This window comes from Cucurbita pepo, chromosome 2 (genome assembly GCF_057944985.1).
Source record: "Cucurbita pepo subsp. pepo isolate OVF chromosome 2, ASM5794498v1, whole genome shotgun sequence".
Classification (NCBI taxonomy): domain Eukaryota; kingdom Viridiplantae; phylum Streptophyta; class Magnoliopsida; order Cucurbitales; family Cucurbitaceae; genus Cucurbita; species Cucurbita pepo.
Window position 1 is genome coordinate 4,642,353 of NC_141799.1, and position 24,532 is coordinate 4,666,884.

Sequence of the window (24,532 nt, forward strand, 5' to 3'; positions counted from 1 at the left end):
TAGCATTGTCGATATTTATCGTTTAATGGAATTTAAGATTTATGCCTTTATAAATAAAATATATTAATTTATTTTTTAATTTTAATTATCTATTTAAAGCGTAATTAAACGTGGATGTGAAATCACGTGTACCTGTTTTTTTTTTTTGTCGAAATTCGAATAAGGTAATATGCTTAATCTTCATGTGACAGCAACCGTAAAATTTGTTTAGTGGAGAAGAACGTGACATATAAAACAAAAAAAAAAAAACGAAAAAAATCACGAGAGTGTGGTGTTTGTCACACGATTTTAATGGTGAAGTTAGCAGCGAGAATTAAGGTACAGGGAAGCATTTTATTCGTGTCGAGATATATTATAATATTTTATTCATATTTAAATATCATTATCTCGATATATATATAAAACTTATTTTAATATTTCAGGTATAAAATAAATAAATAATGTTAATAATTATTTTTCCCGCTCTTGAAATTAAATATTTTTTATATTTAATACGTAAATTATACTAAATATTAAAATAAGCACTTCAATTTTTTCTTTCAACTAAACGGATTGTTTTAGTGCTACTGTGAGCTAGCAATTGAATCTTATTAACAGTTTAATTAATTAATTAATTTTCATTTATTAATTATATGTTACTTCACTGTATAATTAGAGTTGTACTCTTATGTACTTTAGACAAGTTGTGTCTATTGATATAATTATTATTAGCAAGTTGTTACTTTACGACTTGTTTGTAATTATAGTTGGATAAGAAGTCTATTTTACTCGTGTAATTACATCTTTTTATCTTAAATGTCACTGATTTTTTAATGAACAATTTATTTATATGATCCAAACATAAACTAGGTCCCTCTCCAGCTAGTGAGAGGGTGAGAATCTATTGTTCAAATATCGAAATCAATATTTAAGAGAACTATTCATCTACTTACACTATATGAAAAAGAATTATAAACGCTAAACATTTGTAACAGCTATTAACTCGGTCGTATCGATAGAATTATTATAATAAGACACCCAATATTATATGCATATTATAAACTCTTTATGTTATTACTTGAACATGATCCTTTCGTATGTTTACCATATATTGTTAAAGATTACATTAATAACCTTGAATTCTTCCTAAATAGAAATGTGAAAACTGCAACTGAATAATCAAAATTATTGTTAAAATTAAATCATTGATTAAGAGGTTTAGAGTATAAGTCCCAACATAGAGGACAAATGATAAGGCAACTCTAATCTTCAGCCCGATCCAAACTTTATTTTAGCAAGAACGCTTGAATCTAATTAACACCTCCTTATACGAAATTTGGATCAACCAAGAGATAAGGCTAGAATTAGATTACCTAATCGAAGATCTAGAAGCAAGATTTGGAACCTTGTTCTAAATTGAGTCACTCCACAATCTAACTTGATCAAAGGCTTGATTGAATGGCTCGGATGCAATTCTACCACATGACTTGAAACTTAGAAATGGCAAAATTGATACTCGGATTTCTAATAAAAAAACATCTCAATTCGAGATCTCAATTTCATTCATTCACCAATTTCATTTTTACGTAACATATTGTGGGTATTTATGGTCTCCCGATAAAAGACGTTTGTGGTCGGGATTCAATCCCGATCCCCTTTAATCTCCACAAAAGATGAAGTCAATTTTGACCATTTAACAATGACAAAATGAAAACGAAAAAAACAATAAAATCTTCCAACAAACGTTGATATGTTTGAGTGGATAAGGAGACAAACTTGAAATTTATTGGGTTTCATCGTATAGGTTTAAACCCTGTTGTTGACATTTTAAAGTCTTCCAACTTCAACCGTACAAATATTCAATTGTCCTTCGTCAATCGTATCCGCTTGTAATTCTAGAAATGATGGTTGAACCGAGCCGATCCAATTTTGTAGATGAAGAATGAATGTTTGTAGATTCTTATCAACAAAGATCATATAGATATCTGAATTGTAGTATACTCAAGCATAAGGACAAGCTCGGGAGAGCAAGATCATGTAACTCTAAGGTTGGAGTAAGCTCGATGGAGCTAGATAGCACAACAAATCGTTAAGTAGATCATGAGACATCAATGATTGAAATACGAGCTCAACCGAGCTAGATTATATGATACTGATCATTAGGATGAGTCACTTGACATCAGTTATCGAGATAATCTCGAATAAGCTATAGAATGTGAATCCAACCATTGCATAGAGATATGATATAAATGATTGAGGTATTTTCTAGTTTACGTGGCAAGTGAACTCAACAGTTGCCATGGTGGTGCCAAGTGTCCAAATATTGGGATAAAATTGTGTGCAATCGATTGCACAGTAACTTCTTCCAAACCACTTGAATTAAATCTATTCAAGTATTTATTTGCGCGCATACGATTCCAGATTACATCCGACGGTCGTAATATAATTTCAGCAGCTTTGTAAACGTGGCAGGATTTTATTAGTGGGATATTATGTATCTTAAAGCATCTTATTTTTCCTCCATATACCGACCTAAAAAGGGAAAATTAAAAATTCCGAAGCGATAATAAACTGGCGAAGTCTCTTCAATCCTTTCTCGTTGTAGATTCAGCCAATCCGATTTCACTGCCATGGGAGGAGGAGAATTCGTTAGGGCAGCGGCGAAGATGGCCAGCGCCGGTAACGCCGGTTTCCGAGGTTCATCGACGGTGCCTCAGTTCGGGAAATTGCTTCGCGGCTCATCGAGGCCGGTGTCGGTTTCCGTCGGATCGTCTTCTCCGGTTTCGTCGGCGAAGACCACCGCTAGCACTGAGGTGGAGGTTTTGCAGAAACCGATGTGGGAGATTGATGACTGGGAGTTCGCCAATTTCGAAGACGATTTGGCCATGGAGGCCGCTGGACCTAAACCGAGAATTGTTTTCGGGAATGTTCCGAGTTTCGAAGAGGCGAAGGAAGCTACGACGGAGGTTAAGGAGGCTTTGGATAAGTATGTCATGAATTTCATGAATTCGAGTTTTGATTGAACTGATGAATGATTTTATTATGTGCCCTGTTCTTTATACTGAACTTGGAGTCGAATTGACTGGTTTCCATTTCATTAGTTTGTGAATAATAGGTGGAATTGTGTGTCAAACGAAAGAAGAACAAAATTGTAGGAAAAATCAATCAGAATCCTTCATTTATCAAAGGAAGAAAAGTCCACTGTTTTTCGGAATATGTTCTGTGTCTCTTCATTGTTATACAATGATGTTATTTTTACCTGAAAATCCAATTTGAGAGCTTTGAAGTGCCATTTCTCGAATTTAGGTTGTGATTTTCGCTCCAATATCATGTACTTTAAGAGCAGTAGAACAGTTATCGCTGTAATTTACAAACCTCCTTGCTTCCATTGCTCTGCTATGTTCAGGGGTGAGCTTCTGCTTGATTTTTTAATTGATTTTTTTCAGGGTATACTTGTCTTCTTCACCAGAATCTTGTGGATTGAATCAGATTGTATCTTCAAACAGTAAACTAGTGCCCGAGTCTTGTTCAACTATTCAGACAAGTCCACAGACTTCGGTGCCTCAGCACGCAATTCAGGCATTTAGGCTGCTCAAGGAAAGTGCTGAAGCTCAGGTAATTAAAAGGCTGAACTCTTCCTCCCAAAAGATACTTTAATTATGAGGAGAAGTTTGTGCATTATTTAGCCAACGAATTCATTTAGAGGTCTGATCTTTAGAGTTTAAAACGTCACTTGTTTATGGCTTTCTCCTATTCAGACTGTTGTTGCCTCAATTGCCTCTGACCCAAATGTCTGGAATGCAATGTTGGGCAATGAAGCGCTTAAGAGCTTCTTGCAATCATATCAGACCAGTAAGACTTTGTTCAAAGTTCAAATTTTAGTCTCTGATAGTTCTGTAAGCATGCGTCTCTTATCACTAATGGTGTGATTATACTTGTAGACAAGGCACTCGAGTATCAAGAATTATCTGAGAAGCTTGAAGAGTCTCCAGAAGTAAACTTTGTCAAGGAGTCGAAAAACGAATCGAGTAATGTCTTTCACGAGACACTAGAATATATTAAAACATCGATCGACGACATGCTGGCTACAGCATCCAGTTTTCTTCAGAAAGTATTCGGATCCTCACCATCTGAAGTTTCTGGAAATGACAAAGCAACCTCTGGATACTCCACTGCAGAGATTGCCATGGGATCATCAATCATGGGACTGGTTATTGTTGTCATCGCCGCACTGGTTGCAAAGCGAAACTAGATGTCTAACTATGGTGTTGTAATCTGTCGACATTTCGGTCTTTGAATCTCTTAAAACTGTTCTACTGATCTTAGACATATTACTCGGTTTCTTCGAACCATACAGGACGAAAGGAATAGTTGTAATTATTAGCTATTTCGCCTTTGTTTTTGGTTGTTGTTGATTGTTACAGAACATATGGGGATTTCTATTTATATATAACGTTTATATAGCAAATTCTCAGCTTGAACAAAAACTAAGGGTGAAAGTTATTCTACTGTAATAATTGGTCTTTTCTTTTGCTTTCTGGGAAGCTGCAAGGCTGTTCAATCTTACATTTTATTGTTTGTTATAAAGATACAAAATTGATCAGCAGAAGTATTCTACAGTAAGAAAGAAAAGGTTATAAAACGATGGTTTGGGGGATGATTCACTTGCTTCCACTTAGCCAAGACCCTTGCCATTCTCCAGGGGAGCTTAGGAAAGGGCTCTTTGGTGAACTACTGGTCAGTTATGTACATTATGTCCCCTTTTGCTATTTGCATTTGCCCTCTGTCTCGTCTATTCGGTGCATGTGCTCGGTCGGGTTGGCCTCGCTGATAAAAGAACAGAAACTTGCCATCAGTACTTAAGGAAACCCGACGACATCAACTGGTAAACCATATAATGGGTGTTTAAGTGATACCTTTTTCAAGACAAATGAAAGGTAGAGATATGCCACTTCCCACTCGTCTGGAGATAACGTGCCTGCGTTCGTCAAGGTAAGAATGAACATTTCCACACATCGAAAAGCTCCTCTAGAGCTAATAAGTTGCAGCAAAGACTTACTTTGATCTTGGTTGCCATCACCCAAGGCACCAAGCCGTCGCATTAGATCCACGAATTCGGGTTTTTTCAAGTACTCGTGCACGAATTCATGTGAGTTCTTGACAAAAACCAACTCTAAATCATACTGCACATTATTGAACCAGAAACAAACTTTAAGTTAGAGAAACAAAAACTGCAATAGGAGGGAGTGAAAAGCGCACACAACAAACAAGGAACCAAAAAGGAACTCTTAAGAATACAAGAAACCAAATTAAACAATGAAGAACAAAGCACCCAATGGAGAAACAGACAATAATCCTAGAAGCAAAACCATGACACTAAAGAGCCGCCGACAAAGGAATCGTCCCTGTCGATTCATCTTCTAAAACACTACCAATCCTAGGATCTATGCCCCCTGCCCTCCAACAGTATGGGAGCCTTTCAGCTCATACTGCTCACACTGCTCACATTCCTAGATCTTCACGACACCTCCTCCACCACAGTGTGAGCTGGGAGCAACTCTGAAAAGCGAGGCCTACTTCCAAATTTGCTTTCAACACCACCACGAAAAAAGTCAACTATGCTAGCCTACTAATCTGATCATAGGTGAAATCCAATCCCTTGGCCTCCCGGAAGCGCACAAAGGGGTAACTAACTAATTGTCTGTTCTCCGGGTCCGTGTTTGGATTTGGATTTAGACATCACCGATTGAAGAAGCTCAACTACATTTTGAGGAAGTAGCTACAGAGCCTAAAGATCAAATTAGATTCACTTTTTTTCCATTACACATACAGCAACATTTCTCGGAGTGGAATCTTTAAACTCGACCTCAGCAGGAAGAAACCAAAAAGATTATGTGGTAGCAAAGTTTCAAACCAAGAGTCGGAGAAAGGGCATCTTTTGAATTCCCCAAAGTAATTCCCAAGAGCTTACAAAATCTTAGTAGAGGTAAGCTCTGGAGAGTGTAACCCAACCACCATAACCTTTGACCACATAAGTCTTGCTATGTTTCATAAAAGACTTCCAATTTTCTGCCACCTTCCCTTTTAACCAGGACCTCTTAACAACCTGCCGTCCCCCGTCCTCTTCAGAGCTCGAATTACCATCAATGAATTCCGTTCGAGCTTAAAAACCTACATTTCTTTTCAAAACAAATAAGACTGAAGTTGGAATTTCATCCCCTTATACACAGAAACCACAGAATTCAGATTTTATGACTTGGTTGGAGGAAAATCACTTGTACTACAAAATCTTCCCATCTTATTTCGGCCCGACATGCCTTCGGAAATGACTGGTTCGGTTCCCCATATACTCCAGTAATGTCTCCTCAATCACTTCCCAAATAACAAACCATCCCCTTTTGTTGATTCCAACAGGGACCAGAATGCTTCTTCAATAAAAGAATGATGTAGAACAATAAAAGCACTCTAAATTAACCAGACTCAACGAAAAATTGAAGAGACTTGAACATGCACTCGAGTTGCTCATACCACATTTATTAGTTCGAAGAAACAAGTTTTTGAGTAAACGACGCAGAATTGCATGTGATAGTTCATTTGCAGAAACTAAACAGAGATATATTCGTAGTGAGAAGACAATAAAACGTTTCGATATAAATATTTGTCAAGTTTTCTAGCGTTGCGAGACTTCGAGCATTCAAATAAGTTGTTACCTCTTCAGCCAATGATTTAAAAACATGAAAAGGGACGATCCATTCAGGGCAATCAACAGCATCCTGCAACAGGAAGATACCTTCAATATAAAACCAAAATCACAGAAACATAGCCTTTGGCCATGAACAACCACACCTCTAAGGAAATTGTGCTATATAATAAGGCCTGCAACACTCATATATTAGATATTGTACCTCTAGATGAAACAAGTACTTTATACCAAACGGGCTGGAAGCGTTAAATTTCTGAACCAGCAAAAACGAATAGTTGTCAATTTCAATTCAATCTAACTACTGAATAAAATTATTCATTACAAAACAAAGGGGTCGTCTTCCACCTTTTCGGCATGTTCTTCATCAAAGCGTATCCAATAGACGCTATTTCCAAACGTCAAGCCTTGAGCTGCAAATTTACAACGGAAGAAGCATCATTGGTCTGAAGAGATGTACATTTGTATGTTCAAAAACAGGAAACCACATTGAATCACATCACAATTTATCGAGTCGGGTACCAGAGGAGTTCATGGCAATTCATCGCAAACCAACCAAAAAGTGAAGGGAAGGTAGCAAGCAAATCTCTTCATACTAACATATTAACTTCAATAGTAAGTAACATGGGGGTATGAATGGTGACTGGAGACAACATGTAGAAACCAATGTACAACAAAAACATATTAAAATCTGCAAGGCGAATCTTGAACTTGTACAACGCAGCCCATTTCTCCGCCAAGTTCATAGTTCGTTGTTACTTGGAGCAAATATTTTCATTGCTAGATGAATCAATACAATCAAAATCTTACTATATTATGTCATTCGTAGAAGAGCTTGGGACAGAAATGGTATTTGCCTATGAGAGATGAAAGTTGGAAAGTCGAAACAAGAAAAATACCTTCTCTAAGCTTTTTGACGATCACGTTAGCATCTGGCATGGTTCCAATTAGAATACCTCCTGGGCGGAGAAGAGCTGATATATTGGCCAAGGCACGTCGTGCACGAGCCTCAGTAGACCAAGAATAATGCAATGCAAACTGCAGTTTTTAGTTTCAATGGAAGATTTAGAATTTGTTCAGATAAACTCTTAAGGAATCTTCTGGTTTTTATCCAATTTCATAAATTTTTCTTTAAGAACTACATGTATGGGTAGAAAAACCATCAATGTGCCTCATATTTTGATTGCATCTACATTGTTCCTTAATCGGTTTGGATGATGTTAATTGCAAAAGATCTAATAGCGGAAAGTAGATACCAAACCGAAAAACCGTTTACTTTACCCTAACGAGAAGGGCATAAATCACTAATATCACTCACCTGGCAACTGCAAATGTCGAATGGAGCATCATCTGCTAGGATATGATCCAGCCTTGCCTAAAAGGCCAAATTCGCAAGTCAATCGAACAGTGTTCAATGATAATCGTAATCATATTCACACTATATTAGGCAAACGGTTAACTGTGAGATCCATTTTTCAAACAGGGCTGACTTGGAAACATCACTATAAAGGCAGTCACCGTTACAATTGAAAAGCTCAACAGTATAGAAATCAAGAATGTATGCACAGAAAAGGGAGCGGATTTCAATTCATTAGCTAATTCGTCTAAGTTCTACTACCTCATAACAATCTCCACATATGAGGCGGGCTGGAAACGAAAATTTTTTACGACGTTGATGATGATCAGCGTCACCATTGTAACGAGTACGACAATCTTCTATCTGCAACACAACACCATAATAACCTTAGACACATGATTTCGTCACAGGCACAACACACTTAACCAAGGCCCATGATCGAGAAAATAAAGGGATTGTCTAGTATTCAACTAAAAGGTTATAAACACTCATGGAGCCGAGGTACTCCGGAAACAACTTCAAAATGAATAACTTAACAAGAATTTCACTTACTGATCCTTCAGCTATATCAATGCCAACATAATATCCAATTCTGGCCTTATCCCATTTGATAAGATCACCACCCTAGCAAGTACAAAAGAAGAGTGTTCAACACAAGAGCAAACTACAGCAATCCTTGAAGATTAAGGAGACTTATTACCTTGCCACAGGCAAGGTCGAGAACGGCATCTCCTCGACGAGCATAAAGCTGAACCAAGACACTCTTAATCTATCCAATGAGAACAAGTCATGAACGAACCATTAAAATGATAAAGGATCGAGAATCAAACATAAGGTTAAACTGTACACTTTTCAAAATACAACAAATACCCAATTGTTAAGCTTTTTTAAATGGATGATAACACTAGCCTCTCGCTCTTCCAAAGTCTGATTTGTCCTAGCACTGTAATGATCAGCCACTTTCCGAGCAAAAATTTTGGTGGTTTCATCTTCTAAGAACTCAGTATCGCCTAAAAAATAGAACTCCAGAACCATTATTACAGTAATCCCAAACTTCAAATACAACGAACTATACATATTCAAGCAACTCCACTGGAAATCATGAAGCAACATGAAATTAAATGTCAAACCCACAAAGAAAAACAGATCCAAAAAGTGCAAAACTCGATTGGCAGACGAATTGAAACCATATAACGAAACGAATTAGAATTGCACCTTCTGGGTTGTGCTTGAATCTGGATTGAGGTGGCCCCAAAGACGCCGATGGGGATTCTGAGTATCCTCGTTTCATAGCTAAGAAGGGGAAGAAAGAACCTGAAATCAGGGATGCTGTAGATTATAACTCAAATACGAAAAAGGGGGTTTTTGTTTCTTATTCCTATAATCTATTGAGCAGTATGAGGGCTGCTGTTAGTTTCTGAATCGAGAGAAACAGAGACGAGAAAACCCCATTGGCTGTATGCAATCAGAATTTGTGGGGAATTAAAAGGGGAAAAGGGGTTTCTTCGTAACCCCAAACATTGAATTAAGTTGTAATTCTACGAGAGAAACGCAGCGCCGGGAAGGAGTGCTAACGGTTCGGTTCGGTTCAGTCGATTCTATTTTGGCCCGGACCGAACCGAACCCCTGCGTTTTAACGAGTTCCATGAAGATTTCTCGATGTCCGGTTAATACCGAACCGGTGAGTTTTATGGTTGGTTCAGTTCGTTTTAAACCCTTTTTTTTATTATTATTAAAAATAGAAAGAAAAAAAAAACAAATTACATTTCAACACGTGTTATAATTTCTTTTATTTTTTATATGTTCAATTTTTTGTTAAATTTACCCGCTGATTTTACCGTCGAGTAAATTAGGAATATATCAAAAAAAAACGAATTTTAACTGAATCAAACTTTATATAAAATTTAGTCTAAATATGGCACAAAATCAATAATCAGGTAATATTTTCAAATATGGCAAATTCTAATTTAAAAAAAAAACAAAAATAATTAAATATCAATACTTTTTTGTCGACGTGTTTTCAAGTCAAATCTATCTTGGAGTAAAAATTGCAGAGTGTCTCAATCCCAGTGTGGCTGATCATCCTCACGGACCAGCTACTGATCATCGCCTCGGTAAGCTATTGCCTCACCAACTAGCTAATTAGACGCAAGCCCCTCCTCGGGCAGATTCCTCCTTTTGCTCCTCAGCGTACGGGATATTAACATCCGTTTCCAGCTGTTGTTCCCATCCTAAGGGCAGATTCTTACACGTTAATCACCCGTCCCCCATTGGAAATCTATCTTGGAGTAAAAATTGTAGAGTTTGGACCGTGTCTCAGTCCAGTGTGGCTGATCATCCTCTCGGACAAGCTACTGATCATCGCCTTGGTAAGCTATTGCCTCACCAACTAGCTAATCAGACGTGAGCCCTTCCCCGGGCGGATTCCTCCTTTTGCACCTCAGCGTCCAGGGTATTAACAACCATTTCCAACTGTTGTTCCCCTCCCAAGGGCAAGTTCTTACACGTTACTCACCCATCCGCCACTGAAAACACCACTTCCTGTTCAACTTGTATGTGTTAAACATGCCGGCAACGTTCATCCTGGGCCAGGATCAATTTTATGATAAAAATTAGCTTAGTTAAACGATAACTGACATATATCTTAACTATGAGTTTAAAAGTTATGTTTAAATATCATAAAAAATTGATAGTTTATGTGATATTATCCACTTTGACCATAAGTTCTCGTGATTTTGATTTTGACTTCTCCAAAAAGTATCATACAATGAGAAGATATTTATTGATTATAAATTTATGATCATTCTCTAAGTTAGTAGATAAAAAAAAAAAAAAAAAAAAAAAAAAAAAAAAAAATTAAAAATTAAAAATTAAAAAAAAATTCCTATAATTTTCTTTTAGTTTAACCGATTTTCCCCAACTCCAACCATTATCATTTATAACAAATGCAGAGCCTGTCATTTTCCCTCTTACTTTCTTCGTCAGAAATTCGTTCCTGAATATCCGATCTGCAAGTTTCATGCCGAGGCGAATTCATTTTGAATTCTCTCTTCTTCGATCGTTTCAATCTCAGCTAAACCGGAAATCGATTTGCATTCTTGAAGAGTCGGAAATGGCGAGTACGGTAAGTTGATTAATCCGTGTCTTTTAACAATTTTTATCTTTCTATTTCGTCATTTTGTATCATTTATTCAATTTCAGTTTTGACATATTGTGTACATTGTTATGCTTGATATGAGTATACAATAGTTACAAGAGTGTGAGGAATAAATCAAGTTTGATTCATCTGTTTGTCTTCTGATTTGAGCATACTCTTAAACCATTGAACGGATGCCTTTGGAATCCTTGTGAGATTGTTCTTGTAGTCAATATAGTAGAGTCCAAATCGGACGGTGTATCCCATGTTCCACTCCCAGTTGTCGAGCAGCGACCACGCGAAGTAGCCTTGTACATTGCAGCCTTCTTCCCTGGATTTATTTAAGGATGCCAAAAGATTCAGTGTTGTTGAATCAATCCAGTGAAATTTCATTTAATAAAGGATTATCATTAGCATTTTGAGTTGTTATCACCTAATGGCAGTAGATAGATTTGAGAGATAATCTCTGTGGTAGCTTATTCTCTTATCATCCTGTAATGCCTTTTCCAAAGGTATGGACCGTTTGTTTGGATCATCCATTCCTGTCAGAACGAGTTGAAACTTGTGTCATTTTGTGAAATTTTTTAGTTCAAAATTTGAAACTATCATTACTCACCGTTCTCTGTTATAATCACTGGAGGGTTCCCATACTTGTATTTCAAATAAATTGCCAATTTCCGGATTCCCCATGGAACAATGTGTAACCAGCGGGAAGCTGCCTGGAAAAGGATGTTTGTATCAGCTCACTTCAATTAAAATATACAAGAGAACCTCTTGGGATCCAGACTTGTTTGAGACATACTCTTTCTCCAATGGTAGTGACACCTTTGTGTGCTGCAATAGAGCATTTGTAGAATAAAGATCGATTACCTTCTACTTTTTATTTATAGCCGTATATGTACAATTTGCAAACTTTTTTGAGCAAATATATGAATATGGAGAATAAAATTGTGCTTAAAAGCTTACGGGTAGCAATGACATAAGAATCTGTTGAGGCGTCATTGAATATCAGTTTTCGAATCCCAATCCTGTCATTTCGAGCATACAAGGAGGTGTAGTGGTTCAAACCAACGAAATCCAGTGTCCCTGTGAGGAACTTTGAAGTTACACCTGATATTTTTGGTAGTCTTTCCCCCACAAGCCTTCTCATTGAAGGAGGATATTTGCCAAAGAAAATTGGATCAAGAAACCTGAAAATTTTCAAGGTTGTTCCATCAAATTCTTGAAATCAATATCTGGTAAGTGCAATCACTTAATTAATGGAGATGAGCAGTTACCATCCAAGTTCAAAGTCAAGGGCTCTAAGTGCTGCTTCTCTGTTCTCGTCATTTTCAGATATTGGTTCATACCATATGGCATCTAATGCTATTCCTATCTGACCTCCTTGTCTTTTCTAGTAGACAAAAAAACATAACATATTAACCTCTTAGTTTACTTATGGCTTATTTACGTGCTTCAAAGTTTCTGGAGTTAAAAATTGCATATTATAGTACCTTGAAATGAATTTGGTAACTGTGATAAGCAGCAGCATGAGATAAGAGAATATGATGTGCCACTATATATGGTTCAGAGGATGAATTTCCCTTCTTGCATAATATATGACCCAAAAAAGAACATCTACCAGGAGCTTGAATTCCTAGGTCATAGCTTTTTATTGAGTAGCCATGGGGTTCATTGAAAGTGATCCAGTTCTTCACTCTATCTCCAAATGCTTGGAAGCACGTAACAGCATAATGTTCAAAATCTTTTCTACAAGGAATTGAGCTTGTTATCAACTGATCATCATTTCCAAGCATTGGTATATCATCTGGTTTAGTTGTACTTACACTATCCTTCTGCTCAGCCATCCTTCGTACTCATCTTCAAGGACTTGTGGAAGATCCCAATGGTAAAGAGTTACAAAAGGTTGAATTCCTTGTTAAAAGGAAAAACCCACTTCAGTGATATATTACCATATGGAAAATTGAATGCTGAGAAATGATTTAATAGATGACCTTTTTCTAGCAAAGCATCTATAAAATCATTGTAGTAGTTTATTGCATCTGGGTTTGGCTTTCCTGTTCCATCTGTTTATAGTTTCTCATAGGCAGTTAATGATATATTGTTGGGAAGGAAATGCAGTTGGTTTAATTACTTGAACTGTTTCTTACTTGGAAGAATTCTTGGCCATGAGACTGAAAATCTGTAGGCATCCATGCCCATATCCTTCATCAGCTGTATATCGTCCTATAATAAGAACATAATTTACATCTAGTTAGTAATAAGAATGGGAATCATAGAATGACTATAATAAATGAACTCAAGTATGACAGGTGTTTATCCTCCCATTATTATATGTCACAGTTGGTTTGGCATTAATGCATTATTTACTTCTCTCTCTCTCTCTCTCTCTCTCTCTCTCTCTCTCTCTCTCTCTCTCTCTCTCTCTCTCTCTCTCTTCACCTTAAATCTGTGGTATTGGTCAACTGTCCTGTCTGCATTGCTGAAGTCTAGTATTCTTCCTAAACAATGCACCAAAAGAAATAGAAATTTACTCACTACCAGTATGAATTATATTGTATTCAAACTAGTCTTCTGTCGTAAAAATAGAAAAAAAGTGTTCCATCAAATTTTAACTTGCCTGGTTCCTTCACAAATGTATCCCATATGCTGGCACCCCGATTTCCTTCATCTACAGCCCCTTCGAACTGCCATAGAATATGTTATTGTTTCATAGAAACCAAGCAATGAAAGTAGCCACAAATCCCTCCTTACCTGGTATGCCGATGCTGCAGTTCCAAAAACGAAGCCATCTGGAAACTCAGCTCTGCTTAGACATTCAGAATTAGTAAAGAACTGAATAATCAGAGAGCAAATCAGAATGATTCTCATGGGGAAAAGTTTGAATTCCTGATGAGAAGATGAACTCTCAGGTCGTCCCGTTTAAATTCCCCAAATCATACTTAAGTACTTTGTCTTGTTAGGTATTTCGCCTGCTGGAATAGGAAAAAAAAAAAAAAAAAAAAAAAACAAGAATGGATAGAAATTCAAAATTGTTAAGAACAACAATGGATGGATAGATTAGCTGAATTATGAAATAAGTTGCGTGTAATCTATCTCAATCTCAATCTCTTCCTTTTCTTCCTGTTCTTCACTTTTTTGAATCTATATGCAGTTGGTGATATCAAAATAGGAGAGAAATGGATAGAAAGGAATCTAAAGATGACATCCGGCAAGCAACTGTCATTAAAAAAAAATTGCTTCAAAGTGGCGTGTCTGTGGAGAAGAAGCTCACGTTTGAAAAGCTTTAAAGCTTCTTAATTTGATGAAGCCAAGGCAACAACCGAAAGACCAGGGCGGTTTGCATTGAAAGGTAAGTCTTCTCTTTTTGTTACTGAATCCAATATATATAGTTTTTTCCATTACGGTGGTGATTATTATAATGCCCTGCTCGAAAATAATGGAGAAAAAAATGGGATAAGGTCAAAAGAGGATTAAATTTAGGGCCCTGCAAGATCTTTCAATTACATTTTTTATTTGTTAAATTTGCAATTTAGACTAACCTTAAATTTTCTTATCCCATCTTTATCGACAATTTTTTTTTCTTTTTCATATTTTAATTCTTTGGGGGGTGTTTGTTGAGATGGAAAATGACATGGGTTTATAAAACACATATTTTTGGAAGGAAAATTAATTTATTTTAATACTTTTTCTTTTTGTTATTTTTGTTATTATTATTATTTTTCTTTTGTATGGTTTTTTCCTCAACTTATTTATTTATCTTGATTATTTTCATTTTTTACCTATTCTTTTCTTTTTCTTCTAAATATGATTTTTTAGATTATTTATATTTAGTGTTTTCTCTTTCTTTTGCGACCTTATTTTCTTTTACCAGGATATTTGATTTAATATAATTTATTCTACCCCATACAATATTTAATTTTTGAAATATAAGATTGGGCTAAATATTTACAATTAAAAGTTTATATAATTTTTATTTAAATTATTTTTTTAGAATAATTATTAAGATTTATTATAAAATAAACTCAAAAACCTAAAATTTGATGTCCATGAATAAAAATAAAATAGTTAACAATAATTAATTATCTAAAATTAAATAATGTAATAAAATTGTTAAAAATATTTTATTTATATGAAATTCTAATAAAGTTTTTCATACAACACTAGTTATTTGATTTTGAGACATATTATTTTCATACATTATTTTCTAAAAAATCATAAATAAAACTTTGATTCGAAAACCCTTATAATTTAATTAAAGTTAATATAGTTTTAGTGGTAAGATATTTTTTCCCTTTCAATTTAGCCTTTATTGTGTAAGAATTTCTATTTTGTGAATTACATTAGGATATTTTTTTAAAATTCTTTTGTTGATTATTAAAATTAGTTGATAATAAGGTTACGTAGCGGGAGACCTAGTGAGTTATTGAAAATTTATAAAACAAATTAGGCCCCATCTAAAAAATAAAAAGTTTATGATTCTTTCTTTACGCATTTTGACTTTTTCTCGGTAACCTAATTTCTCATTTAATTTTTGAAAACTCGCTAAATATGATGTCATATAAGCTTATCATTGTTTTGTTTTTAATGTATAGGCTTGTATAGTTTATTATATGGTTAAAATCTCTCTCTTTGCATCCTTTTTATTTCACCCTCCCTGCTTGCTTTTCCCCTTTCCTTCTCCTTTCTGCCATTTTTTTTAATGTGGTATATTCTTATTATGTTTAATAATAAATAAATAGATCTCATTAATAATTTTTTAACAAATAGAATGGATAAGCCAGCCACCCTCCCACGTAATTTTTGTCCTTTTCTGCCCCCACCCTTCCATTTTTAATAAATAAAAATATTAAGCAAGAGAGGGATAAATTATATATGGGTCAATACTATTTCGTTGGAGCCTCAGGTTCATTATAAGGTTTAGGTCCAAAGCTTAATAAACTAAGCTAAACTTACTAAAGAATCTCTACCGTGTAACAGTCCAAGTCCATCGCTAATAGATATTGTTTTCTTAGGCTTTCCCTTTCGAGCTTTCCCTCAAAGTTTTAAAACGCGTCTATTAGGTGAAGATTTCCACACATTTACAAATGGTGTTTTGTTCTCCTCCTCAATCAAACAACGTGGGATATACAATAATTTGCCTAAAAAACAATAGATAAGATAACAAATTTTAATACCAAAGCTTTATTTATTCATTATTTAATATTGAATCTATTATTATTATTTTTTTTGTTGAAGTTATCCATTTGGTATCATTTGTTGAATGATTGAAAGAAACTTTGATAAGTTTCTTTAGCGTATACTTTATTTTTGTTTCGACAAATAACTCGTGGTTGAGAGTAGAGAATTCAAATTACACGCCACAATAATAATGATATAATAGAAAACGACCATTAGATAAAATCTATTTGTGATTAAAGGACCAAAAACACTTATAAGTATGAGGGTGAAATTCAAATGTTAGGTCAAATCATTTAGAGGGTATGTTTTGCAATGAATATTATGTTTTGCAATAAATATTATGTTTCTATTTAAATATTTTTAGTGGATTTTTTTTAATTGGATTATGTGATCCAAACACACAAATTCCTAGAAATAACTTTTTTAATGCTTTCGGTGTTTCTTATTCTGAATTTGAAAATTCAAATTGTAAAATTACGCTATTAAAAAAAAGAAACTTCAATAAATATATAATTTTAATTAAAATATATTAATAAATTTATTAACAATATTCAAATTTTAATGAAACATTTGTAGGTAAATCACTCCTATTATTATTATTATTATTATTATATATTACTAAATGCCTTTTGAACGACTTTTTAAAGTGGGATTTAATTTCTAAATTTATTATCAAATACATATTAAAAAATACTAAAAATATAGAATACAAATTTATTATTTGTTGAATCTCCTTGGGATAATTTTATTTCCTCCAATACTCAAAAGAATAATAATGTGATAATTGTCTCTTAATATAGGGTGAGAAAAATTTTGAGAAAAAAAATTATTAATAACGTGATAATCCTCTCTCTTAATCCCTCGTGCCACCCCGACTATATTCTCCCGACCTCGATCTATCTCGATCTATGTCTTTCTTCCCATCTAGACCCGCTAGTACCACAGCTGATTTTAGTTTTTTTTTTTTTTTTTCCCGAATAACTTATGGTGTAAACATAGGACTTTAAAATAGGATAAATTATAAAATTTGAATTTTAACATAAAATACAACAAAGCTTTTATCCCTTTAAAATTTAAAATTTAAAATTTAAAATACAACAAATAAGTAGGGGGAGAGCATTTGTACGCAAGCCAAGCCCAAATGTAGGCTTTTTGGGCTACATCTATCATTTGGAAAAGCCCAATCAATTTTTATTTTTATTTTTATATATTACATAAATTAATAATAAAAATATCCATTAATAATAAATCATCACAACTATATTTTATCAAATCATAACATTTTTTAAAACTATTAAAATTAAATTATATCTTTTTTGGGATTTATAATTCAATCATATAAATATTATTAATACCCATTTTTATTTTTAATAAAAGTAAAATATTAGTTCGTAAAATATCTATTTATTTATTTATATATATATATATATATATATATATAATTAAAATTCACCATTAATTTGAATATATATTTGATAATTTAAAAAAATTAATATAAATATATATATATATATATATATATATATATATATATATATATATATATATTTTAAATAATCAAGGAAGGAATAAAAATATATTCTTACCAAAGCCAAACCCAAAACTAATCCGAACAGCGGATAAAGCTACACCTGTTCCCAAACACCCGTCTAGGGCAACCCTCAATCGGTCTCTAAAAACCCTAATCCCCATCTTTTCTCAGTTCTCAATTACAGCGCCACTTCCTCCCCTTCCCCCAAATCCCCCAATCCCTAATTCAGATCCTCCAATGGGTCGTGTCATCAGAGCTCAACGTAAGGGTGCCGGATCAGTTTTCCGGTCTCACACCCACCACCGCAAGGGTCCTGCCCGTTTCCGCTCTCTTGATTTCGGGGAGCGAAATGGTTACCTGAAAGGTGTGGTCAGTGAGATTATCCACGATCCTGGTAGGGGTGCGCCGTTGGCCCGCGTCACCTTCCGCCACCCTTTCCGCTACAAGCACCAGAAGGAGCTCTTTGTCGCCGCTGAGGGTATGTACACTGGTCAGTTCGTTTACTGTGGAAAGAAGGCTAACCTCGTCGTCGGTAATGTGCTTCCCATCAGAGCCATTCCTGAAGGTGCTGTGGTTTGTAATGTTGAGCACCATGTTGGTGACCGAGGTGTGTTCGCTAGATGCTCTGGTGATTATGCCATTGTTATCAGTCACAACCCAGATAATGATACCAGCAGGTAAATTTGGATTTCTGCACTTTTTGTTATTTTCTAAAACTGAATCGAATCATGTTTGACGGAGAACTATAGATTTTTTCTTTGATTGTTGTGTGTGGTTGTGTACTTTTCATGGCTCATTCTTTCTTGCTAATTGTACTATGGATGTTTGTGCTATAATTCGTTTAATGAAGTTTGAACTGAATTGAACAAATGGGTTTGACTTGAATTTGCCTTTTGCGGCCAGAGATTACAGATTTAAGATCTCTGTTTTGGTTACGGGCTCTCTTTCTCATATATTCTTTGAAATTAGTTTATTGTTTTAGTAAGAGTTCTATTTGTGCTCTAATTAACAAACAGTAATTCAATTGATATATGTCGATAATCATATTGACATATTTGAACAATTTGTACGGGAAGGATTGTTGGGAAACAAGAGGATAGTTTTGAAATGACTGGGAGAAGATAATTTATGACATCTGATTGTAATACTTTTAGCTTCCATACGGATTGATTCTTATTATAACTAATTCTTATTTTCTTTCATTTTTATAGTTTCACTTAATTGTTGATATAATGCTGTGCTTCGGTTCAAAGAATATTGTTCATCTGTAAAATAAGTTTTATTTGTGTTCTGTTCTTGGAGTGATGCCTAAAGTTAGTAGCTTTACAGCACGGAGTTCCTCTGTTAACCACATCCATATGTTATTAAACTTTTATCACAGGAAAACTTGTACTCCTTTAGAATATAAAATCTCTTTGTTTATGTTTACTTGCTGCGTGATTTGCAAGCGTTTGCCATTGTGTCTTCATTTCTCTTAAGAAGACACATGTAGAGTACCCTCTTTGATTCCTAGCCTGCCTTCATCTCGAAAGTCTGTGTTTTGCAGGATTAAGCTACCATCTGGAGCAAAGAAGATTGTCCCGAGTGGGTGCCGTGCTATGATCGGTCAGGTTGCTGGAGGAGGAAGAACAGAGAAGCCTCTTCTGAAGGCAGGTAATGCTTACCACAAGTTCCGTGTGAAGCGTAACTGCTGGCCCAAGGTTCGTGGTGTTGCTATGAATCCAGTTGAACATCCCCATGGTGGTGGTAACCATCAACACATTGGTCATGCCAGTACCGTCCGCCGTGATGCCCCACCTGGTCAAAAGGTTGGTCTCATTGCTGCCAGAAGAACTGGTCGGCTCCGTGGACAGGCTGCCGCCACTGCTTCCAAGGCTGATAAAGCTTAGAGCAATAGTTTCATGTGTTGGACGCTTATTTTGCCTAATCCTTAGCCTTTTTTCATTATGTTTGATTGGATTTGCATTGTGTTGAAGAAGACCATATTTAGAAGTTTTTGTCCCAAGTTTTGTTACAACATAGATCCTTTTTTTAACATAATCCTCTCTCCTATTTCTGGTTGCTACAATGAACTTGAGAACTTGAATACCAATTTATCCTTCTCAAAATCATCTATATTTCCTGTTTACCTTGCTTTCTCTATGGATAATTTATCATCTTAAATAGGCTTTTGACATGTGATACAATTACTCGATCCCTTCCGTTTGAGCTCAACGAGTGCCTTATTTGAGGTCGGTTTATCTATTAGGTTCCTCAAAAGTCTTTTGGTTGGCTTCCTAAAGATTATCTTGAGCCTTTGTTGACTCTAGGGGCAGCTTGATTGGATTCCGAGGTTCCTCAAGAATCTTTCAATTGACTTCCTAAAGATTATCTAGAACTTTTTTTTTGACTCTAGGGGCTTGATTGGACTCTGAGGTTCCTCCAGAGTCTTTTGATCGATTGGCTTCCTAAAGATTATCCAGAGCCTCAGATTGGACTCTAAGGTTCCTCGAGAGTCTTTTGATTGGCTTCCTAAAGATTATCTAAAGATGAGCCTTGGTCGACCCGAAGAGGTTGATTGGACACACCAATGACTAGTTGAGGGATTGATCAAACCAGCCAAGGTCGAGGTTGATTGGACACACCAATGACTAATTGAGGGATTGATCAAACCAGCCAAGACTTATTGACCTTGTAAAATGAAAACAAAATTAGAAAATTGTTTTGAAATTATTCACTTATTGGGCCAGTCATTACAACCAGAGGCCCATTTAAAAAAACATATTGGGCCTCATTTGTTTGGGCCAGTCATTACAACCAGAGGCCCATTTAAAAAAACCATATTGGGCCTCATTTGTGTCGTGCCCTACTAACGACAGAGATAACTAGAGAAAATAGCGGAAAGACACATTTACCCTTAAATAATGAGAACGTTCTCGCGAAATCTAGGACATTTCAGTAATTTAGGCAGTACCCGCCTTCTTATTCCATTTTTGTCAAAGCAGACTGCAACGTGGGCTTTTTTACAAGTTTTTCTTAGTCTGTTCCTGAAAGGGTTTAGCAGCTTAAACCCACAAGGCCATGGCTCTCAGATCGGCTGCGGCGGTGACTTCTCGGAGTTTGAGGCGGCTCATTACAGGTACTTCATCTCGTACTCTACCGATAATCTCGCATGCAATTTGGGATTGGGAGAAACTGGATTCAAGCACGACTGCCTTCGTTTCTGGGCGGCTTTTCTCTAGCACTTCAATTTCCAGTTTCATTCCTCCGCCGCTCCCTCCGTCAGCTCAGCAGCGTGAGAAGCCTGAGCCTAGTACTAACCTTTTTGTTTCCGGTAACTCACTCTTTCTTAATCTAGATGTCTTTTGTTTATTTGTTTTAATAATCGTGTAGTTGTTTCTCGTAAATGTGTCGCGATTTGTACATCGACCATTTTTCTGGTAGTGAATCTGCGAATATGGTTGTGTTTAATGGTTCTATTCCTGCCGAATCATTTCTGTGTGGCTATGGTGTCGTTACGTATTGGAGTTTGTGGAATTTCAGTTTTCCTGTTGTTTCTTTTTCCTTCTCTTTAATTATTAATTTGTTCGATAGCTTTTTAGTTAGTGTTAACACATCTTTTTGAATTTTATACTTTTTTCTCCTCCCCGTTCTTGAGTTTGCTTCACCCCTGGGTTAGCAATTGTTGTGATGCATCCGTATATTTATCACGTTTTTAACATCGGAGAGTTAAGTCGTGGTAGAATATCAAGTGTTGTATGCTTAAGTCTATGCTTGATCACATGAGGGGCGTTGGCTTTCTCTACTTTGATCTCTTTTAATGATCGGTTCTTGGAGGTTGGAACTGAAATTTGGCTATGAGTGTGTCTTTTTCATTTTTCTGTTTGTTCCCCAGTAGAGGAATTATTCTGATTTTTAATCCAGATAATTGAATTATTGTTGTTGCTCTATAAAAAAGTCTCTGTTTTTCATGTGACGTTGGTGTTTATCTTCTTTCAGGCCTCAGTAAACGCACTACTACTGAAAAACTAAATGAAGCCTTCGCAAAGTTCGGAGAAGTTGTTCATGGTCTGTCCGTTCTCTTTGCTTATGTTTGATTTGGGCTTAGGCCTGAAGAATTTCCGTCTTTTACCTTTTGTCTTCCCTTCTGTTTACAGCAAGAGTCGTGACTGATCGAGTGACTGGATACTCTAAAGGATTCGGCTTTGTGAAATATGCTACTTTGGAGGATGCAGCTAAAGGCATAGAGGGTATGGATGGCAAGGTAAGTTGGCATCAATTCCCTCTTTTCTCATTCGAGACATGAAGCTTGTCTGTTGTGTAGTTTTATCCACATTTATACAAGATTACTGGATCTCTTACTCATGTTTTGTGCCTGTGTTAGGAGAGAGGCCAAGGTTGTTGACTACTCTACGAACAGAAACCCTAATAAATGAGAGAGAAAATAAATTAGAATATGCTTTATTATGCTAATGGGGCTTACTACACAAATAAATACAAGATTCCTGAATATGGCTAAGATAGCATTCTAGAGCATTTGATCAGCAGCATGGAAAACATATTACCTCGTTCAATACTCAGCTATTGACTGTGATACCTGCTTTGCAATCTTGAGTCTGATTATATCTGACTTGGTAGAAATTTCTCATTCTCATTTGCAATGGTGTTTGCTTGATGTAATTCTTTCAAACATAGTATTATTATGTGGAAACTCATAGATTTAGTTATAGAGCTTTTCTTCTACAATTAGAATCCGGAGTGATATTCATATCCTAGGTAAACCATAAGCTCAAAGCTGTGTGTGGTATAATTTCTCTTGGACTTAAGCCAACACATGGTGGTTTCATTTTGATCAAATATTCGAAGGAGTATACCCTTGTTGCCAAAATTTGGATGGTATTTGACAATCCCTTGTGAAGGTCTTTCTCACCGTTAGTTTGACGGTACGCCCCTTTAGGGTGTGAAGCCTTTGTTGCGGATGCATGTTGCCTGGACTTTCTTTTGGGTTTTATGCAAGAAAAGAAACCAAAAGGTGCTCTTCGACAAAGAGCTCACCTTTGGTGGGTGTTTTGATTTTGTTATTTATCATTACTAGTATCATCAAATGTTAAAACCATTGCCAATATGTTGCTAAATTGTTAATGAGCCTTCGTTGGTCAAAAGGTCTTGAAAGAACAGACTTAACAATTAAACAATTAATTGATTTAGGTCTCTTTTAAATCCATTTTGTTCATTTTTGGAGTTCCACAATTGTAGGGGTGGGAGACTAAACCATTTACTTTGACATAACTTCCCTAGGTTTTCTTCACTATAATTTTTGACATTTTGGTAGAATAATTCTGTTATTGGCTGTTCAAATTAATTTGATTCCATGCAGTTTAAACATATACTCTGGTAAACTTCAGAGATTAGAATGGAGAGACTGGTTTGATGCTTGCTTTTGAACACACGTTGTAATTTGTTTATCATGATTGAATGATGATGAAACTCCATTTATTTTACCTCTTAATGTTTTCCAGTTCCTGGATGGTTGGGTTATATTTGCTGAGTATGCAAGGCCAAGACCACCTCCCGAGCACCACTCTGCTCCTCAGCATAGCCAGCGACCATATTAATTTTTGCAAGGAAGAATGCTTGCCATATCCACTAAGCTCTCCTGGTCTGCAAACTGGCACGCAACATTTATACACGATTCAAGTTCTTTTTTCAACGGAGGTTCGTTATTCTCTTCCACTGCTTAGAACCTTTTTGTACTACGGAACTGGAGATTAGCCGCAAGAATCAGAGTATATTTAAATTGAGAGAAGAAATTTTATACGTACCATGTATGACCCTACTTCTAAATACACTTAGTTAAAACTAATTTATATATAAATTCGCAAATAAACTTACTTTCCAGTGCATTTTTTGTCAAGTGAAATTGGATTGAATATAATTTTCTTTTGATATGCTGCGTAGAAGTGAAGAAAAGCTTGATTCAAGCTTAATAAAGGGAATTATGTATGTAATCTCATAAAAGAAACTAGAAAGAAATACTAGATTTCTTCTTGCTTATGAAATGCTGAAAAGTTCTTCATCAATTTTAACATACAAAGTATAGATGCATATCTTTTTTGCTTGCATGATTCAGAAACAAAACTGCACAAATGAGCCAAGTTGTGCTTCTCTTTGTAGTTCATTATGTTTTAATTAGTTTTTATGTTTTCTTCAATGGTTCATTAGATTTAGATTCTGCCATTGATTCATTTGATAAGTCATAACTTTCCCTCTCAATGACAGACTAGACTAGTTTTGAACTAATTTTTTTTAAACTAAATTCATGTTCATTCCAAAGCTTGAAGTATCATTTGTACAAATAAGAATTCCAAACGTTTCACGTGAGATTCCACGTCAGTTGGGGAGAAAAACGAAAGATTCTTTATAAGGGTGTGGAAACCTCTCTCTAGACACGAGCAAGCGGTGGGTTTGGACTGTTACATTTCATAAATTCTTGTATAACAATTCCTGCTATCAGAGCATATCACTTGGTTTGGTGAATTGAAATGGAGTCTCTAATAGTTGTCTAAACTATATTAGATTTATTTTTACTATACATTTTCTTTCTTCACTCTTTTCAAATTAAAGAACATGCATACTCATTAGTAGGAACACATTGGTCTCTTTTTGGCA

The 24,532-nt window shown here is 35.5% G+C and overlaps 5 protein-coding genes and 1 long non-coding RNA gene across 9 annotated transcripts; 4 read left to right on the forward strand and 2 right to left on the reverse strand.

Moving 5' to 3' along the window:
* The first annotated feature begins 2,535 nt into the window (after positions 1 to 2,535).
* On the forward strand, positions 2,536 to 4,447 carry LOC111788571 (uncharacterized). The gene is made up of 4 exons (XM_023668943.2): positions 2,536 to 2,965; positions 3,426 to 3,594; positions 3,738 to 3,831; positions 3,921 to 4,447. The coding sequence occupies exons 1-4, from the start codon at positions 2,610 to 2,612 to the stop codon at positions 4,229 to 4,231; spliced, it is 930 nt and encodes a 309-aa protein (XP_023524711.1). The 5' UTR covers positions 2,536 to 2,609; the 3' UTR covers positions 4,232 to 4,447.
* An 8-nt stretch (positions 4,448 to 4,455) lies between these two features.
* Positions 4,456 to 9,558, reverse strand: LOC111788570 (mRNA capping enzyme family protein). Its single transcript, XM_023668942.2, has 13 exons — positions 9,252 to 9,558; positions 8,907 to 9,046; positions 8,737 to 8,805; positions 8,589 to 8,660; positions 8,298 to 8,399; positions 7,998 to 8,054; positions 7,579 to 7,717; positions 7,028 to 7,092; positions 6,885 to 6,935; positions 6,690 to 6,752; positions 5,039 to 5,162; positions 4,896 to 4,957; positions 4,456 to 4,806 (listed from the first exon to the last, which is right to left on the reverse strand). Exons 1-13 carry the CDS (start codon positions 9,325 to 9,327, stop codon positions 4,711 to 4,713), a joined length of 1,116 nt encoding a protein of 371 aa, XP_023524710.1. The 5' UTR covers positions 9,328 to 9,558; the 3' UTR covers positions 4,456 to 4,710.
* A 1,314-nt stretch (positions 9,559 to 10,872) lies between these two features.
* Positions 10,873 to 16,710, forward strand: LOC111785818 (uncharacterized). Its single transcript, XR_002813713.2, has 2 exons — positions 10,873 to 11,160; positions 14,327 to 16,710. It is a non-coding gene; the product is annotated as an uncharacterized LOC111785818 (long non-coding RNA).
* BGLU41 (beta glucosidase 41) lies at positions 11,182 to 14,105 on the reverse strand. 4 transcript variants are annotated; one of them, XM_023666187.2, is made up of 13 exons: positions 13,927 to 14,105; positions 13,793 to 13,859; positions 13,615 to 13,673; positions 13,323 to 13,398; positions 13,167 to 13,238; positions 12,999 to 13,086; positions 12,666 to 12,921; positions 12,450 to 12,565; positions 12,139 to 12,362; positions 11,975 to 12,006; positions 11,789 to 11,891; positions 11,606 to 11,714; positions 11,182 to 11,503 (listed from the first exon to the last, which is right to left on the reverse strand). In XM_023666187.2, exons 1-13 carry the CDS (start codon positions 14,041 to 14,043, stop codon positions 11,308 to 11,310), a joined length of 1,515 nt encoding a protein of 504 aa, XP_023521955.1. In that variant the 5' UTR covers positions 14,044 to 14,105; the 3' UTR covers positions 11,182 to 11,307. The 4 variants fall into 4 exon arrangements, with proteins under 4 accessions (XP_023521955.1, XP_086977442.1, XP_086977444.1 ...); XM_087121316.1 differs by lacking the exon at positions 13,167 to 13,238; XM_087121317.1 differs by lacking the exon at positions 11,182 to 11,503 and having other exon boundaries at positions 11,538 to 11,714.
* Positions 16,711 to 18,038: 1,328 nt separating the features above from the next.
* On the forward strand, positions 18,039 to 19,995 carry LOC111785825 (large ribosomal subunit protein uL2). The gene is made up of 2 exons (XM_023666206.2): positions 18,039 to 18,561; positions 19,431 to 19,995. The coding sequence occupies exons 1-2, from the start codon at positions 18,122 to 18,124 to the stop codon at positions 19,771 to 19,773; spliced, it is 783 nt and encodes a 260-aa protein (XP_023521974.1). The 5' UTR covers positions 18,039 to 18,121; the 3' UTR covers positions 19,774 to 19,995.
* An 867-nt stretch (positions 19,996 to 20,862) lies between these two features.
* LOC111785841 (organelle RRM domain-containing protein 2, mitochondrial) lies at positions 20,863 to 23,766 on the forward strand. Its single transcript, XM_023666207.2, has 4 exons — positions 20,863 to 21,197; positions 21,863 to 21,931; positions 22,021 to 22,127; positions 23,383 to 23,766. The coding sequence occupies exons 1-4, from the start codon at positions 20,945 to 20,947 to the stop codon at positions 23,476 to 23,478; spliced, it is 525 nt and encodes a 174-aa protein (XP_023521975.2). The 5' UTR covers positions 20,863 to 20,944; the 3' UTR covers positions 23,479 to 23,766.
* The last annotated feature ends 766 nt before the right edge of the window (positions 23,767 to 24,532 follow it).